Below are 19,578 nucleotides of genomic sequence, written 5' to 3' on the forward strand. Positions count from 1 at the left end.
ATCACCCTTTTTCTTTTATCCCAGCAGGCTCTGGGGGCTGCCCCTTTCATTATCAGCATCTGGGGTTTACAACCAGGCCGTCTTTTTCCCCTTGTCTGTATGGAACAGAACAGGGTGTGTTAGTTTCTCTCCACCTTCCTGATACAAAAGGCAAGTCCACAGCCCTTCTGAAGTTTTTGTTCATTGGTTTATCTTTTTAATGGAGGGAAGGGGAAATAGAGATTAAAAATAAGCCCCTTTCTATTTCTCTCCCTACTTGATTTTTACCCAAAGCTAGTAGGAAAAAACAATCACATACATAGTGTTGGGTCTTTGGGTATGCAAATAATAATAATAAATAATAAAGATTCACTCTCCTCTCAAAGAAAAAAAACAAAAAACAACATCAGATGATCCTTAGCATTCTGAGAGTTAACCTACCGTAGCCTATAAAAGGGAGAAGATAGCAGGATATGAGAAGAAAAAAAACAATCAGTGTCTGGGAAATGGGGTAATTGATGTCAAGGGAGAGAAATGTGGCTGAGGATGCTGTCAAAGTACACAACCGTCCCCAGAGAACTGCAGAAGATGTGCCCACAGGTTACTATGTTTTCTCTCCTCTAGATTTCTACATCCCAGATCACAGCTGATTGGGTAAAATTGGGAAGAAAGGGGGAAAGCAGCCCCACAGAATCTGCAGAAGACAGCCATGAAGATTAGCAGAAGCTTTTGAGGAACGAGGCATTCCTGTGGCCATGCAGACTTTAATGTGGGGCGTTCGCTCCCTGGTGGCCCTTTGTATGTGAGGGTCAGACTGGAGTTACACAGAAAACGCTCCACATGCCTTTACATTATGGCTTCTACTGAGAACCACTAACTCCTAATTCACAGAGAATTACCACTGTCATTCTATTCCATGATCTGAGTATTCTGCAGACAGAAAAGTAAGGTAATCCTCAGAACTCACACACAGAAAATTATTTTAAACCAATAAACGGTCCTAATTAGAAAATGAAGGAAAGGTACAAATGTGAAATGTGCATAAACATGTCTTTCCCTCTGGTCTTACTCTTCTTGGACTCCTTTCCCATGAAGAAAGGGGCAAGGGCCTGATAGAAGATACCCAATGGAAGTGGATGGACTGGCCTGGCCATCACCAAGGGACTGGGGCTGAGCTGCAGGAGGTGGTCTGGGACCCTACAAATGCATCCTCATGTAACCCATGCACTAGGGAAACATATACACACTTCCCAGTAACGGACTTTCACAATGAACCAGTTTGCCAACCTTTCAACTCCTTTTCTGAACCCCTTTCCTTGCATTGTGCCTGGTTCCTAAACACTTACAGTCCTCAAGGACCCTGTTGGCCCACCATTCCTACTCTCTCTAAAACTTCCCTCCCTCTTCCTATTACCCATTCAAGGCTTCCCTAACACACATGGCAGTGTTAGACATTATTCTTAACAGCTGATTACAGCAAATAATACTAAGGAGTGTTAATGGAGGGGTCATAGAAAATTCAAATGGAAGGAGAAGGTTGCTATGCATATTTGAACTGAGCCTTCAGGGATTCAAGGCAACTCCTGTTCACAAGAGTACCTAATTAATTGTTTCCCTAATTTCACCTTCAGGAGAAGGGAAAGCCCTTGCATGTGGCTCTTCAGTCACTGCAAGAACCTAAGATCCCTCCAGAGAAAAATAAAAGGAGGGAAGAAAATGCAAGAGAAAAACCTTTGTTCCTCTCAGTTCTCACAATACAATGGAGTGGGTGTGGCCGCTCCCCATTGCAGCTTGGAGAGGTTAAGTCCTATGATTAGTCATGACTAAGAGAGATATATAAATCTATAAGGTGTAATATATATGACTAAGATATATATGTCCATAAGGTGTATCTATGTGCGTGTATGTATATGTATAGACGTATATATGTGTATGTCTATGTACATATATACGTGCATATATACATATATGTCTATGCATATATGTCTATGCATATATGTCTATATATACACACATAGATATACCTTATGGATATATATTAGTCATATATACAGCTTATATATGTATACATATACATACGTGTGCACGCACCCATGCATACACATACCTATATGTATGCAAACATGTATATATACATACATGTATATATATACATACATGTACATACATATGTATATATACCAACATGTATATATGTATATATGTACGCATGTATATATGTCTATATATACACATACACACACATAGATACACCTTATGGATAGCCACCAAATATATGTGCCATGTACCAAATCATGTAATTGATTTTACTAAATATACTTTTTATCAAGTGAATACTGATACTAATAAAATGGGAGTGAATATCTTTTGTTAAATTGCCTTTGAAACTACCAATTAAATTCATTTTGTTTGGCAGTATCATTTTTTTAAAAAAAACATAATAAACATAATGTCTGAATTGCCTGTCTAGTCAGCTATTTACAATAAGGTTCCCTACTCATAGATGAAAATGAGATCATTGTCCCAGTGAAAAAAGAACAACCTCAAAGCCTCTTATCCTCACTTAAGCTCAATCTTATCTTCAGCATATTAATTCCCAGAACTATGTTCTCCTCTAAATTCTACGAAATCAGGGCTACTGGTTTCTTCAGGAGACATCAAAAATTTGGAGAGCTAAGCTTCTGCCAATTGGCAAAAGCAGCTTTCAATCAGCTACCTGAATTCTTTTGGGAGGCTGGAGGCATCACTATTTCCAAAAACCATAGTGCTAAATCAACAGGAAGATTACAGGCATTCGGAATCAAGTTCTCAGACTGCGGTCTTCAGTTTTTCTTGAAAGCTGCTTATAAAAGAAGGACTGTGTGAAACTTTGATATTTACATCAAGTCACAACTAAGGGGCAGGTTTGCAAAATCAATTGTGCAGCTTTTATACTCACTGCACATTTACCACATATGTCCTTTATTACACAGTGGAAAACCATTAAATGCACAGTAGTTTTGCCAAGTGGCATTATGCATTTAACAGCTTTATTCGTTTAACAGCTCCAACTCTCATTATATTTTGCCATGTGGTACATGGGATTTTATGCATTTAACAGTTTAAGACGGCTCTATGGTATTTTCTTTTCATGTATTTCATAGTATGGTTGGACATCATGTCTTAGCAAGCTGTATTTCACTGATTTCATTGATGAGAGAAAGAGTAATCTGGAAAAATTACTACACTGAAATTGAAAGGGAAACAAACATTTTAATCCCTTTCCAAGTTCCCTGATATTCTACTCTCCTCCTTTTATCAACATCTGAAAATAACCTACATCAGGTTAAAACTTCAGGTAAAAAAGGCTAACCCTGTACTCTATAGTTAATCTAAACATAACATTTAACTATAGTTTGATTTTTTTCAGTTTTAAAAACTTAATTTTTATTGAAAACCTTCTTGCTTAATAGAAATACAATACTCAGTCACTTCCTTTCTTTATAGCACACAACAGAAGATTTGTTAGGGAGATCATCAACCATTTTATTATTTACATATGCAGGGATGAAAACATTTGTCATACAAGGACACAGTGGAAATCAAGCTCAGAATCCAAGGACTCTCAAAATTACGCTTTAACTAACTTTTGTTTCCTCCACTCTGCATTAGGTGTTCGCCCTAGGTATAAATAAGTAAGCATGCAACTCAAACTAACCTAGGATTCTAGGTTTGGGCAGAAGTTGTCCCTTTAAATGAAGAATTGAAGCAGATAGTAGATCCCATCAACTGTTGCTGCTTTCAGAAATAAAAAACCTAAGCATCTGTCTGCTCGTTTCCCCAGAGCATTACATTCTCCACAATCCCAGCACTCTGAAAAATTTTACTGGATAAGCTTCTATGTTTCTCTGTTAAAAGATTTTAGCACTTACTCTGCACTCCCCACGTGTGTTTTCTCCTGAAAAAAACAACTGTATTCTGTACATAAAAGAAACACCTGACATCAAAAGGTGTCTCTGGGCCTGGGGAAAAGTGGTTATTATAACAGAGTCAGCCATTCCCCTTGTGGGAACAGGAGAGGTGATGAGACTTGGCTAAAACTTGGTCTCAGAAAGGTACTGTTATATACATTCTAAGTTTTGTTCATATATATATATATATAAAGGGAGAGAAACAAAAGAGTACATTGCAGTGTTTAGAATAAGGAGAGAAATCATTCGAGGCTAATTTTTTTTAATCTTAAAAAAAAAAAAAAGATCGGGTTTTGGCTTCATCTCTATTTTGAACTCCAATGGGAATAAAAGCAAACTAGAGTAAAAGGCAGAACATGACAGGTTTCTTGGGGGTTATTATTGTTATTATTATTATAGGAACAGATGTATTTTTATTGGTGGGGGAAGGAGAAGGGTCTAATTCCAGCCCTCGATTTTGCTCTTTTAAAAACCACTCACCTGACTTTTATTTGCAGCCACTTTGGCAAACAGGGCTTGAGACACCTTGGCCCTTTTCATCTCCTGTTGGATCTCGTCATAAATGGCAGCTGTGATGTTGACGTTGGCGCCGTCCACCTTAATAGGGAGGTCTGTTGTCGGTGTCGAGGTTTTGGCCTACCAAGAGACCATGAAAATAATAATTTAAAAAGTGCTGCATTCAGCCCAGCCATCTGTGCAGAAATTATCAAAGGATTTCAGTCAGCTGATGCCAAACTGCATTAGCTACAGAGGGACACTTCCTGTCCATTATTCTAATCAGGTTAATTGTGATTGGAAATAATTGCAGTGCATTCCTATAGGACATGCAGAATCCTGTCAACCCTGTTTTCTCACAGTATCTCAGACGAAGGTTCACAGGTAGGATGGCTCTCCTAGACACCAAACTATAAGCAACCATCTAACAACAAAACAAACATGCAGAACACACACACAGTTAACCTTTTCTTTCTAAAAATGGCACACCTTGGAAGAAGAGCCAATTCTTCCAGAAAAAAAAAAATGAGTAAATGGGTAGAGGTCTCTAAATAATAAATTATTACTCAATTTAATGCACTCCCGAGTCTCTCTCATTCTTTATTAAAGCTTTACGTATGTCATTCGAGTATGTATGGTTTCCCATCATTATCATCATTATGCTACCCAGACAGTCACCTAATTTCACCTAGGAAATCAGTGGAAATGAAACAAAATTTCATTTCATAAAACTAGGCTTCAGAATGCCTTTGATGTGCCGTTTTCATTTTCTTAAACTCATATTGTGGTTTTATGTATTCTGCAGTGCTCGTTTTAATTGAATGATTTCCCATCAGCTTCAGAGACAAATGAAGGACAATATAGAAGGTGTCTGTACTTCTTGGGGTTAGGATAACCCTAAAATGTCTGAATCTACTTAATCCAAAAGATGGTCATAACATTTACTTGGTGTGGGCCCTAGAATGCATTGCTGGTGTCTAATAAGAGAGGACTGAGACATTTTGTTGGAACCTCCAGCAGCAAGACTTCAGGAAAAGACATTCTTGATCCTTGCGCACTACCAGCTGAACTGACCTAACCTGGGTTTTTTCTCCTTGTCCAGAGAAAGATGTAACAGGCAGTGTGGACTCTGTGACAAATGGTGTCTAGAGGCAGAACTTAAGGCCCCACGTTTCCATAAAGGCTTTGCTTCCTAACAGTGCTCAGTGACTTCTGCCATTTTTCTTCTACCTCCTTCTCTCATACTATTTTCTAATTACCACAAAGCAATAATTACTATAATTTATGGCGTGCTTTTTATGGGCCAGGTACTCCAGAAAGCATTTTAACTTCTGTTTTCACATTTAATTCTTTTAAGATTCCAATGAGTTAGACATTATTATTTTCATCTTACAAATGAAGAAACTGAAATAAAAGAGGATTTTAACCTAGGACACCCAGCAGCCAGTGAAGGAACCATAATCTGAACGCAACTCTTTCAGGCTCAAAAGCATGGGGTCAGGACACTGCACTACACACCGCCTCCAAAATCTCCAATTTGTGCCAGGTGCTGTTACAAGAATTTCCTTGCTAGGTTGGGACTTTCCCATTAAAAATCCAATTCTCTGTAATTTTTTTAAAAAAACTCTTTGTTCTGCTCAAAATTTCTAGTTAACCCACAGTGCTTTCCCTGTTAAGAGAACGTTTTAGCATAGCATGTCTGCCCTTTCTCAATTCAGTTTTCTTAATTTGCCTCACTCACTATCTCATCCCACCTGACTGGTCAAGTCTTCTCTAGAACCATGAGGGCTAAGATGAAACCCCTCAGCCATGTGACCTTACACAAGTTACCGAATCCATCTAAACCTCAGTTCCCTCATCTGTAAAATGGGCGTAACACCATAAAATGGTGACAATTGAATTCATGCAAAATGTTCACAATACCTAATACACAGTAAGCATTTTAAAAAATGATCATTCTTATCTCAGTATTGCTTTGTCATTATTAAGTACAGCACGGAATGCTGAACTGAATAAATAAAAAGAGACTGCAGGTATAATTTCAAAACTGAAATTTCTCCAATTTGTTTTTCAGCTACTAAAATAAAGTATAGATGGGGTCTGGAAAATAATCTCCCTGCATCAATGTCAAGCTGCCTGTGTACACTAAATTGCTGACTCCAACTAAAAAGCTGAGTCAGTGAGTACTCCTCTAATACTTGTTCCCACAGTAAAATCTGTACCGTATTATGATCTTTACTGTTGAGATATGCCTGTAAAGAATTTTAAGTCGGTAATCATGAAATGTTTTAAAAGACTTTAATAAACTCTCCTTTCTCAATTTTTACCCAAGAGAAAAAGAAGACAATTCTAGAGAATGTACAAATGCAATGCCATGACTGTATTCTCAAAAACATGTTTAAATATTTATTTTTAAAAATATCAAAACTGTGAAATTAAATAAGAGATTTCCCTGCTACACCTATCCCTAAAGGATATCTTAATGAATTTTCTAGATGGCATTCCGGTCAAAATAAGCAAAATACTGACCCTAACTATGTGGCCTTGTAAGTTGGTCTGGCACTGAAAGCTATTAGGTCTTTGAAAAGGTGCCTACGATACATAATCTTCTTGGGAAAATAGTACAAAAGAGCTGAAAACAAACACACAGACCTCTGTTAATTTCTAACAAGTAGAAGTAACTTTCTAAGAACTGCCTTGTTAAAAGGCCATGAAGTATGGCTGGGCTCTTCTATAATGGTTTAATGGACTTCGAAAGTGGCAAACATATTGATGAATTTAGCAGAAGTAAATATTAGTGCACATTAACAACTTGCCCAACTTACTAGCTCAGTATGTATGCCCTCAGATTTTTTTTTAAATAAATAAAAATGCTTGGTTATACTCATCCAAAGTAAGCAGTCAAGAGACTTATTTTTGGTTTAAACAGTAACTAAAACTCATAATTCACTAAAGATTGAAGTGTAAGTAACACAATTTGGCAGTGCATGATAGAAAGTAATCTTCAATTAAAAGTTTATTGCAGAGTATAAAAATATAAAAAGAGTTAAAATGTGTGAAAAAATGGATATACTTGAAAAAGCTCAAATATTTCTACTAGAATACAATTGTGCTTCTATGCTTAATCAGTTCGTTAGAATTTATCAGAAAACACAAAACCAAAGCTATAATATCTAAGCAAAACAACCTTTGGTTTTGAACCGCCCATTTTTCAGATTTGTATAAATGTATATCCATTAGGTCGGGCATGGTGGCTCACGCCTGTAATCCCAGCACTTTGCCAGGCCAAGGTGGGCGGATTACTTGAGGTCAGGAGTTTGAGACCAGCATGGCCAACATGGTGAAACGCCGCCTCTACTAAAAATACAAAAAAATTAGCCTGATGTGGTAGCATGTGCCTGTAATCCCAGCTACTTGGGAGGTCGAGGCAGGAGAATCACTTAAACCTGAGAAGCAGAGGTTGCAGTAAGCCGTGATCACACCACTGTACTTCAGCCTGGGCAACAAAGTGAGACTCCTTCTCAAAAACAAACAAACAAAAATGTATACCCATTAAATATTGGTTTTGAGAATTATCACTCAGACAGAACCTGCAACTATCATAGCAACAGTGAATGGACTGGCCTTATCATAAATCTATCGAGTAGTAAAAGTTTAGGGGAAGTAGGGGATAGGCCAGAAATGAGTAGGCTTGGATGTGAACTAGAAATGACCCGACTGCCTTGAGATCTTGACCCTTGAGTTAGGAGCTTTGACGCACACATTACTAGATGTATACACTTGCACGAGGGCCTAAGAAAAGAATACTTTTCAAGTGTGTGGAGAGGAAGAATGGAAGTCACCAAATTCTGTGGGGAGATGATCCTAGGATGGAAAATAATTAAGGCCTACCTTTCCACCATCATTTTCTAAAGGATCATTGAGTGACATCTCAGTCATTCTGATCTAGACACTGCATATGCATGCTTCCACTGCAAGTGTTCCTCCATTTTGTCTTTTTCAGATTACACAAAACAGAGCTTAAACTACCTTCTGTTTACACAAAACAGAGCTTAAACTACCCTCTGCCCCTGCCCTCAGCCACCCTACGCCCCATCCAGCCCAACCAAATAAACATACAATTTAAGGGAAAGCAGTGTGCTTGCTATGCAAACTCAGCTTCAACACAAATGTCCTAACTCCTTCTTCAGCAACTGAGCAGCTACATATAAACATCCTAGAGCCAGCCCCTGTGCCCACTCCTACCTTCCCACCCCTCACATACCACTATGGAAGAATGGAACTTCCTAAAGGGACAGAAATAGAGTATGGGATCATATATGGTCAGAGGTTCATATCCTTTGACTAACACGTTTAGCGGATTAAGAAGTCCTTGAATTGGCCAGGCGTGGTGGCTCACGCCTATAATCCCAGCACTTCGGGAGACCGAGGCAGGTGGATCACCTGAGGTGAGGAGTTCGAGACTAGCCTGGCCAACATGGTGAAACCCCATCTCTACTAAAAATACAAAAATTAGCCGGGCATGGTGGTGGGTGCCTGTAATGTCAGCTACTTGGGAGGCTGGGGCAGGAGAATTGCTTGAACCCAGGAAGCAGAGGCTGCAGTAAGCCAAGATCACACTACTGTACTCCAGCCTGTGCAACAGAGCAAGACTCCATCTCAAAAAAATAAAAAAATAAGAAAAGAAAAAAAGGAAAGAAATCCTTGAATTATGTCTCTCAGTATTCGAGGGAAAACACAGTAACTAGTGAAGGCAAGATATTTCCAAGACAAAGAGTGAAAAATCCAGAGAGCAAGTTTCTCACCTGAGGGGTTCGGGAGGAGCTGGGACTGCTGGAGGCCGAGGAGACCATGCTCACATTGGGATTCATGCTCCGCTCCCTCTCGTCCTGGTAGATGCGATCTCGCTCCACTTCTGGCAGATTGAGGAAATTCTGCATGGCCCTCAGGTTTACTAGAAGAGACTGAGAGGCTGTCCGAGGGTCTTCTTCCTTACGCAGAATCTCAGACAATAATCCCTGATTAAATGGGGTAAAAAAATAGACCGAGTCACATTTGCAGGTATATGTGTGTAGTTTCTGTCTTCTGCCCCTCTCCCCCTTTGTTTGGTTTAACCAGCTCGCTGTGATGTCAAGAACCTCACACTAATTCCTTAGGGTTCTCCGGTATGAAGGCAATGTGCTTGCCTTCCGGGGGATATGCATTATTTTAGGACTGTTCTATTCTGACACTTTATCATCACTGTAATAATCATCGGTGTACAGACATGCCAGCTAGCAAGGTAGGCACTCGGGAAGAATTGTGAAACTGCAATTACCACCAGGTGCCTCCTACAAGTATTTCAGGAACTGTTAGAACTCTCTCTGCTTGAAACTGGGAACACTTGGCAGTCCTGCTTAGCTTTACAAATCTGCCAAGTTTGGTAAATTTAGTTTCGACATTTAAACAGCATGGTAGATTTACATCAATTTTTTAAAAAATTGGCTGAATTTCTGTATGACCGGCCACTGTTTTCAATATAGAAATTTCTTATGGCAAAAAAAAAAAAAAAAAAGACACAAAGCAAATGGCTAAATTGTGTTAACCCTCTGATAATTTCCCAATCCATACACACAATAGTTATCCTTACATATGTACAAAGGGCACCCAAATCTTTTATGAGATGTCTTCATGGGGGAAACCCTAATCTCACCATTAAAGCAATGAAAATGAAGTCACCTCTGGCGAGGGGCTGAGCACACCATAACAACAGTGTGCATGGAATGCTATGATGGGCCCAGATACTTTCTGAATGTGTGACTCACCCAAATAGAAAGATTTAAATAGGAAATTAGTGTTTTCATGTGCTCTGATGACAGAGAATTCACAAAGAAAGGGAAAATGCTGCCAAGTCTAGAGAAGAGTAGTATGGACTCCAGAAAAAGGCTGGAGATCTAAGGTGGGACATTGTAGTATTGTGGGTAGGTGCAGATCTATTTCCATTCTGCACACTTGTTGGATTATCACACAGAGACATCACTTTATATTCCCAACTAATATATTGCTTCTCAGAGCAGTATAAGAACAGAGTTCAGGATTATCCCCCTGGGAAGAGCTGAGATGTTAATCCCATGTCTTAGAACAGATGGGCCAACTCAAATCATGAAAAGTCACTTCTTTAACTGTAATAAAGTAGAACAGATGCCAAAGACGTTTCCACTCAGGTGAAAATTAATGCAAAGGAAACACTATCAGATTTCTAATATGTGGCTTAAATATGAAAAGGCAATGAATGTAAGAGGAATATGCTATCTCTAGTTGTCCAAAAATCTTCAAGGAAAGGTAGGTAATGTTTTAAAATAAAGCAATGCATTAAAATATAGTGAAGCAAATGCCAGTTATAGGAAGTGCATCACATAGCACTCCAAGGAAGCAATCACCACTCAGAACATCACATAGTCAATTTTACTACAAGGAACTTACAAGCACTGTATCATCTGACAGTTTCACAATTTCAGTGTCATGTTACTTTGATTAGAGAAATTCTAATACTTGGTAGAAAAGCTACAGATCAGTGTCTTGTGTGTGTGTCTGTGTCTGTGTGTGTGCATGCATGCATGCCCAAAGAAGGGGAAAAGGTAGGATGTGTATGTAAAAATAACTGACTGGCACATGATTCTTAATCCAGATTTCTTGTCATGCTTTTAGAAGCAATGAGTGAGACACTTATCTTCCAGAAAACGTGATACAATCTAGGTATCCACTCTCTGAAATTAAAAGTCAGTTCTGCCTAAAGCTATCCTACTTTCTACTTGCACTAAGCAACCTGAAATATTCATAATGAATTTGTTTTGAAGATAAAAATATTCAAATGAATATGCAGAGAAGCAAGAGCAAAGTGGATTTCAACTTTCAATACCAGTAAAAAACACTAAGATTGATATTTTTTGAGTTTCCTTTAATGATAAATTCTGCATATAGAGGATGAGTTGGTCTTTTTCCTCTTTCTCCCTCCTTCCTCTCCCTTTCACTCTCATAAATTTGGTATTTCAATAAATTTCAAATTACTAAAACTTGAAGAAGTTTTAGGGTCAACACGGAAAAATTTTTTAGTTATTATGATTATACTCAAGAGATCTCAAAGGCAAAGTTTATAAACCTATTCTTCCCCTGTGAAATTATTTTAACAAGTTGTGGAGTTTATTATAGCAAAGATTTTGGATACAAAATAGTGACATAACAAAACTATTGTTCTAACAGACCATGGCTCAAAATTATGTTTGTTCATTCATAATCAATAAAAAGCATTAAAAAACACAGAGTGTTTTAATTTGTTTCTTGTTTGTTTCTTTCCATTTTGAAACTGTATAGCTCCTTCTACATTTTTTACATACTGGACAACCTTGCAGGGAAACTAATCCATCTCCAAGGAAAATTATTATGAAGAATCCTTGAGGGCCGGGCGCGGTGGCTCAAGCCTGTAATCCCAGCACTTTGGGAGGCCGAGACGGGTGGATCACGAGGTCAGGAGATCGAGACCATCCTGGCTAACACGGTGAAACCCCGCCTCTACTAAGAATACAAAGTAGCCGAGAGGTGGCGGGCGCCTGTAGTCCCAGCTACTCGAGGCTGGAGGCCGAGAATGGCTGCTGAACCTTGTGAGGCGGAGAGCTTGGGTGAGCTGAGATCCTGCCACTGCACTCTAGCCTGGGCGACAGATGCAGACCACCCCCAAAAAAAAAAAAAAAAAAAAAAAAAAAAAAAAGAATCCTTGAGAATGACTGCTCATCCATTTCTGAGGTGAAAGAGACACAATATTTGTATTTTTAAAGGGTGGTGGAATATACTGTTTCCTCTGTTTCATTTGCCTAATTGAAGATAAAGTCTCAAACCAACAAGGTAGCCAGTGTCACCTCCATATATTAACCCCAGAGAATCAGAACACTGCTTTAAATTATTTACTAAAACTCTCATCTGTGTAGGTATGGTCCCAAAGCGTGTTCTTTTCACCTCAGACATTTTCAATAACAAGTGGCTCACTGGTGGGCACAAGAAGAGTTTTAGTTGTTTTGTTGAGTCTTTTTCACTTGAGTTATTTATGTGCTTTCAACTATTTAAACTGGGATTTTCAAAAAATGTAGTCCAAATTCTTCAGGCTCATAAATGGAAAGTGAGTCTATTTCATTAGTTGAAAATCATCAGAGGAGAAAAAGATCAGAAGAAAATAGACAGCATAACTTTCATACACCACATATCACCCCACCTAATTATCAAGATAAGTAAATGTTTATCATATTGAAACTGTCTTGAATAGAACATAAATTAATAATTTATCTCACATAAATATTTCTAAAGCCCTTGCCACTATGTCATCTGGCATTTTAATTATCAACCAGCCAAGCTGGAGGTGTCACTTGGACATTCCCATTATGCAGCCTGGGATACAGAAAATGTGGCACGGCACCTGGGCACTGAAAAAAAGATGCACTTTTATGAATAGAAAGGTCATGAATATTGAGAATGTGCAAATGGAGGGAAATTAATAAATTAACCAGGATATAGCTTATTAAACTTTCATATCAGTAATCATATTAAAATATATTGCAAGTATTGAGTAAAGTGATCATTAAGTATTTTCCTCATCGTAGGCAACAGAACCTTCTCCAGGGACACATTAAAACAATTTCCTCCACAGTGTTAGCTGAGATTATGTAAGACCAGGAAACATGTTGACTAAAAGGAGCAGAACGAACATATGCACAGGGTAGAGAGATACCCTCCAAAATAATTCTTGGGTTACAAGTCAGTGGAAAAAGAAGGAAGTCAGGTAAAGAGAACCTCAAATTGGCTTTTTCCATAGCCTAATTAACATTTTGTAGACTTCGTATAATTTCCAGGACCACCAAAGAATACGTGAGTTTGGCAAAATATTCACTAAAAGCAAAATAATTCAAAGTACGAAATGAGCAATAACTTATTATAATGCCATCTAGCTTGCTCATAATTTGGCTTGCTTGCTACCTCTACAGAGACAACAAATAATTGGGGCTAATTGTTTGATGAAAACTTAATGCCCTTATTTTTTCTAATATTTTAAAATATCTCTTTATAACAAATTAAATGACCTTTACAGATTCTGAGTCTGTACTTTCTGTCAATGAGCTTTTGATTTCCACACTTCCTTAACAATTTATATAGTTGGCCCCAAATTGTTAATGTGTACGATATATGCTGATACTCAGAGAAGTCTGGGAAATGTTATCACGACGGGTTCTATCAAATTTACTTCCAAGGTTTTGCACTAGCCTTTGACAGCTTGTCTGGGACAGGTGAGAAATTACCTCTGATGGGCCTTTAACCCTGTAAGAGAGCAATAAGAGAACCCACACCTGGGCCAGGTTTAGGAATGCTGAGCCTGCCATGTCACTCCTGACAGCAACAGTTAAAGTCCTTACTGACTAGATTTTAACAGATATCTGTTCTTCGTGGCTCTCAGACCATAGGCAACTCTCTAGGATTAGGCTATATCTCTCATGGATTACCTCGGGAGCCCCTAAATCCAATATCTCCCATTGATTATCTAGGGAACCCCCAAATTCAATATACTTTGTCTCAAAAAAATAACAGATCAGTCTATTAATTCATTTCTTATTTATGATTGAATACAAAGTTCTGAGAGGGATGAAAAGATTTAATAAGAGACAGATTCTGCTTCCCAGGAGTTTACCATACGATGGGAAGGAGAAGGTATTATAGCAGCACAATGTTAAAGATGTCAAGCATCATCAATGCAAGCCAGAACTAGTGTCACCTTGGCTCAAAGGAGGGAGAAAGTATTATCAACTGCAGGATCCAGGGAAAAATAACTGGAAGAGGTAAGACTTAACCTAGCTGGAACTTTAAATACAGACAGTACATGGATATAAAGTTACGATGAATATTTGGCAGCCTGTGAAACTGTGGAGTTTTAGAACATTTGAAGAAAGAGAAACCACATGCTTACTCCAGAATACCAAGACAACCTCTGTTTCCTTAAAAGCTGTAAAATAAAGTGCAAAAACTAATAAAGTGGTAGAACATATTTTGAAGCAAAAATATAATAAGAGTCCACATTAATATGATTCTGAACTATTGGAGTATACACAAGCTAACCAGCAAACATTAAACCCCAAAATGAAGTGATATTAGATAATCTGTTCAGCCTTTTTGTCACCTGCAACAAATTAGGCTTTCAATATGCAAAACATCTTCCTTCCAGAAAAACAAATGATCACGATTCCATTTAATTGTAACTTAATGAGGCATAATTTATTTTTTAAAGTGATATACACCAGGTGTGTACTGAGGAAACTGGCCCAGTCAAACCCTAGTACTTCCCTTTGGAAAAAGCCTCAAGCTAGCTAGAGACTGTTTGCCTTTCTGGAAATTTTGTTTCTGTTTGTGGCAGTTGAAATGAGAGGTAGAAATGGTAACTTGCAATGTTCATCTATTTACTAAAACATGTACCTTTTGAAGTAACTCGATCCAAAAAATATTCATTTATCATAGAAAGCACATAGTAGGAAAGTGTTAGGTTCCAATGTGAACAAAGATAAACATTCAAATGTCATGTAAATCCCAAAGACAGCTTAGATGTACTTCTGATTCCTATGCTAAAAGTAAAATCATATGCTGAACACTTCTTTAGAAACATTTGAACTAGACAGAGAAAATAAGCCCTATCCCCTCATATTATATTGGAATTATTAATTCTGGTATGACACTCATCTTCAGAAATCAAGTTACATCTCTTTAAAGGTATATGATTCAGAACACTTATTAGTGAAAATGTATTTTAGTTCATAATTATATACTGCTTTAAACAAATAGTGTCATAACCAATCAGTAAGGTTAAAAAAAAATCACATCCTCCCATTTTACAGATTAAAATTACAGAAAGCTAGAGGTGGAAGGAGCGTTGGCACTCATATGGGTCAACCATCCACCCTGCCCCTGGATAACCTATCACGTTTCCCTTGAAATGTCAAAAAAAAAAAAAAAAAAAAAAAAGCTTCCTTCCAAATAAGGTCCCTTATTCCTCATGTTTCACCCCTTTTGTATGCTTGCTAGCCTTAATTTTCACATAATTCTGAAATATCTATGTCCAGCTGACAGGGAAGCAAAAAACTGGTAGCCTTTTAAGAAAACTATGTAATATCAAACCTAGTCTAATCACACAAAATGAACTCTTAAATTTCAGTGGTCAATTCAGAGTTAACCAAAGCGGCTAACTCAGTGGCATGGCTGTAGAAAGTACTGGTATTCTACTACCTGAAAGCTGACCTAACAAAATCGTTTCTCCCCTAACCTCCAGTCTCTCATTTCCTTCTAGATACTCATGAGAGGCATTTCCCCCCCTGTTCACAAATATTAACAGGTTTCCCTGGGTTCTGTATTCATAATCTACAACCCTACTATGAATCTAGCTGCTGAAATTCATTTGTGTAATGCTAAAAATACTCACCCCATCCCCCGCACCCCAGAGCATTGCTTAGCCATGAAGTCAGAGTACTTAGTCTGATTTGAATAAAAGGTATACAGGGCACAACAATGACAATTTGATTTTTATTATTAAAAATGATGTGTTAAATCCTCAAAGAAAATGTCATTATTGCATTAGTTTAATAAAACCTCTCTTTTTATTACAATATTTCTTTATTAGGAAAGACAGCCTATGCATATGGCAGTTTTGTAGGATGGGGTGGATAGAATTGAGCATCTAAAGGGAATTAATGTATTCTGCAAATATAAACGCATATACAAAAGTAACGTTTGCAGACAAACGTTGTTACTATAGAGATATAATCAGCAAAGCACTAAAAGACTAGGTATACATGTGTATATGTATGTACACTGCAGTTGGAAATACTTTCTCCCTCCTTTGAACCAAAACAGCAAGAGTTCTACTTCACATTTATGTGACATCTTTTGTACTGTGCTACTATAAAACCTTCCTGCCATGATACAGTAAACTCCTTGGGGGCAGAATCTGCATATTTTGTACTTAGCGGCTAGTTGGTAATATATAGGAATGGTTTAAGAAGGCACCAAATGCATATTTTTTAAATTTCTGGGAGTGGGAGTCCTATCTTTGCTGAATAGCTAGCAGCAGGCCCTGGCAGGCTACATATTGAAAACATGACTCACATTATACTCAAGATCTTTTCATTCAGCCTGCTGAAAACAAGATAATTGAAACTGAAATTTTGGGTCATGCAAACTTCACTTTAGAGCAAATATTTTAGGTACCCCAAGTCTGTAATGTATTAAGTAAAACACTTGTCTCACAGATTTGTTTTTTGTGGATACAATACAATTTCACTTGTGCCAACTTTCACATCAGAATGCAGGACCCACGTAACACAAAGTGAGTAGATACAACAGAGCATTCTTGAAGCCAGAACAGTCTGTGTTCCCTTAACTGCAATACCTTTGACCAAGCCACATTGGAGCACATACAATAGAGGAACTTAGCCAAAACCAGATTCCTGGCAAATTTACTGGTTTTTGTTTGTTTGTTTGTTTTTGCCTACTTAATCTATGTAATGATTATCCCTTCCTCCTTAGTGTCTCTAGGAAGTCTTAGGTACCGGAATAAGAGGCTACACACAATCCAAGTCAAAATTTATAAAACACATTAGCACTAAAAAGTGAAAGCAAACAGAACTGAACAGGTTCCCTTTGGAAACGTTTTACTAGTAGTGTTCTTCAGCTCTGGGCACATACATGGTTTCTACTCACACCTCAAGTACCTGGCACTACCACTATTTCATTCACAAAGTTCTGGGCCCTTCTTATTCCTACTTTCCATGAGTGTTCTATAAAACAACTGTTGGCAACCTGCCCCCAAAATTTACTAGCTTTGGCTACTTTGTCAAAACATTGGCAAAAATAGTACTTTCCTAAAACAAAACAAAAAAATACATTTATTGAATATTTATATCTCAAATGTATCAGATGCCTTCAGATATAAGCAAAGCAGTCTATTAACACTTGAGTTGACTCTTTCTGAAACAGTTATAAAATGTTCTTTCCTGCTGAAATATTTCTGCATTCGTTTTAATTACCTTCAGGGTCAAAAGCATCTGTTCTCACATAGCACATGGGACACTTCACAGTCCTAATGATTTCACAAAAGGGTTACTGGTTTGAAAGTCTGTTTACCCCTTGTATCTCTTTGAAGAAGAGATTATGTCCTTCATCTTCCACTCTGTGGTAGCAGAAATGATTGAGAATAAAGTAGTTATGAGTGTGAGTCATGAAATCAGACTCGCTGGATTCGAAATTGGGTTCTAATTGGACAAGGATCAATTAATCTCCCTATGGCATAGTTTCCTCACCTGTAAAACCAAAATAATTCTGCTTCCCTTATGGGGTCCCCTAGAGAGCTTCTAACTGCATGTGATACATACTAAGAGTTTAATCAATGTTAGCCATCAGTAGGATGCCTACTATAGTTTCTGAATACTTAATATTTGATGAATAAATAAATACATAAACATCACAGTACAATTTTTATTTTACACCTACAACTTTAAATATTCAAGACACTCTTGTTATATTTTGCTAAATGTCTTCTCATAGAGAAGGCAGAAAATATAATAACTTTTAGGAAGTGGAATAATTAAAACTATTTGACATAGAGAAGGGTATAAAGAAAACTGTAATAAATTATATGATGCAAAATGACCACATGAATATTCTAGATAACACTAAATTAAGATAGTCAATTTATACTTCAGAAAAGTAAAACAACTTTTTTTCTCTAAGTAACTTTGCTATCTTTAAAAATCAGCTTTAATCTGTATCACTGTTCAAACATGGGTTATAATTATTAGTGGATCATAATTTAACATATCATAACTAACTTTCTATTATGAATTGGAATTAAAAACCTTAGAAAGTACCAAAGTGTTTAATACATGGTAAGAGCATTGTTCCGTGAAGGATTTTTTTTTTCCATGAAGCCTTTGCTTTAGAAATACACAGATAGAAATGAGATAAAACTAGAGACAGACACACAGATGTGTGTGCACATGTTCATCTGTGGGTGCGTACCAGCTCATGATGTAAAAAGTATTTCTTATAGGTACTGCAGTCAGAGAACTTTGGAAGTCAATTCTGTAGTCTATACTGACAATTTTAGACACAGAACTGTATATAGAATCGAAAAGACCTAGTAATTTCAAATTGATAACAATTATATTTTTCTCTCAGCATTTCTGGCCTTTAAACTTACTTCACTTTATTTGAGCAAATATGCAATTAACCCAAGGCCAAATGGTCATCATTTCAATAAATGACCATGAAAGGAAAACTCCTTGTATATATTTTTAAAATTGCTTTAATTGAGCAATGGTGAAAAATATACAAATAATGGGATTTAAAGCTAGTGTTTCCTTGTATATTTTTAATAAAAATTATACTGTAAATATAACATCACTCAGAATTTTGGGAGACTAGTTAAATAATACAACAGCGGACTTTCACATTAAAAGTGCAAGTTTCGGCTGGATGTGGTAGCGCACGCCTATAATCCCGGCACTTTAGAAGGACAAGGCGGGCAGGTCACTTGAGGTCAGGAGTTCCAGACCAGACAACATGGGGAAACCCTGTCTCTATTAAAAATACAAAAAAAATTAGCCAGGCAAGGTGACGCATGCCTGTAATCCCAGCTACTCAGAAGGCTGAGGTGGAAGGATCACTTGAACTCGGGAGGCAGAGATTGCAGCGAGCCAAGATTATGCCACTGTACTCCAATCTGGATGACAGAGCAAGACTCCCATTTAAAAACAAACATACAACAACAACAACACCAACAAAAAGTACAAGTTTCTGCTGAAACATACTCACTAGAGGTGAAAGTCTTCATTGAGGATAGAGACCTCTATCTATGTGAAATGAGTCAATCATTCCCTATTAGAGAATTGTGAAACAAGCTTATAAAACTTACCAAAAGAGAGTTTTCTTCAGTAAAAACAGAGAAGCCTGAATTTTCTAAAATAAGTCTGGTAACTAATTTTTAAGGACTTTGCACATTGGTCAGGGATGAAAAGAAAAGATATGCTGGGTGTGATTGCTCACGCCTGTAATCCCAGCACTTTCGGAGGCTGAGGTGGGTGATTGCCTGAGCTCA

At 37.5% G+C, this 19,578-nt stretch overlaps 1 protein-coding gene across 4 annotated transcripts in view; it reads right to left on the bottom strand.

Moving 5' to 3' along the window:
- The window catches only part of SATB2 (SATB homeobox 2), a 194,134-nt gene that overhangs the window by 48,971 nt on the left and 125,585 nt on the right, over positions 1–19,578 (bottom strand). For all 4 annotated transcript variants that reach the window (XM_009182706.4, XM_003907774.4, XM_009182702.4 and 1 more), the window contains 2 exons: positions 9,230–9,442; positions 4,410–4,565 (listed from right to left, as the gene is read on the bottom strand). In XM_009182706.4, coding sequence (XP_009180970.1) covers positions 4,410–4,565; positions 9,230–9,442 — 369 coding nt within the window. The remainder of the gene's footprint in view (positions 1–4,409; positions 4,566–9,229; positions 9,443–19,578) is intronic.

Source organism: Papio anubis, chromosome 10, assembly GCF_008728515.1.
Source record: "Papio anubis isolate 15944 chromosome 10, Panubis1.0, whole genome shotgun sequence".
NCBI classification, from domain to species: domain Eukaryota; kingdom Metazoa; phylum Chordata; class Mammalia; order Primates; family Cercopithecidae; genus Papio; species Papio anubis.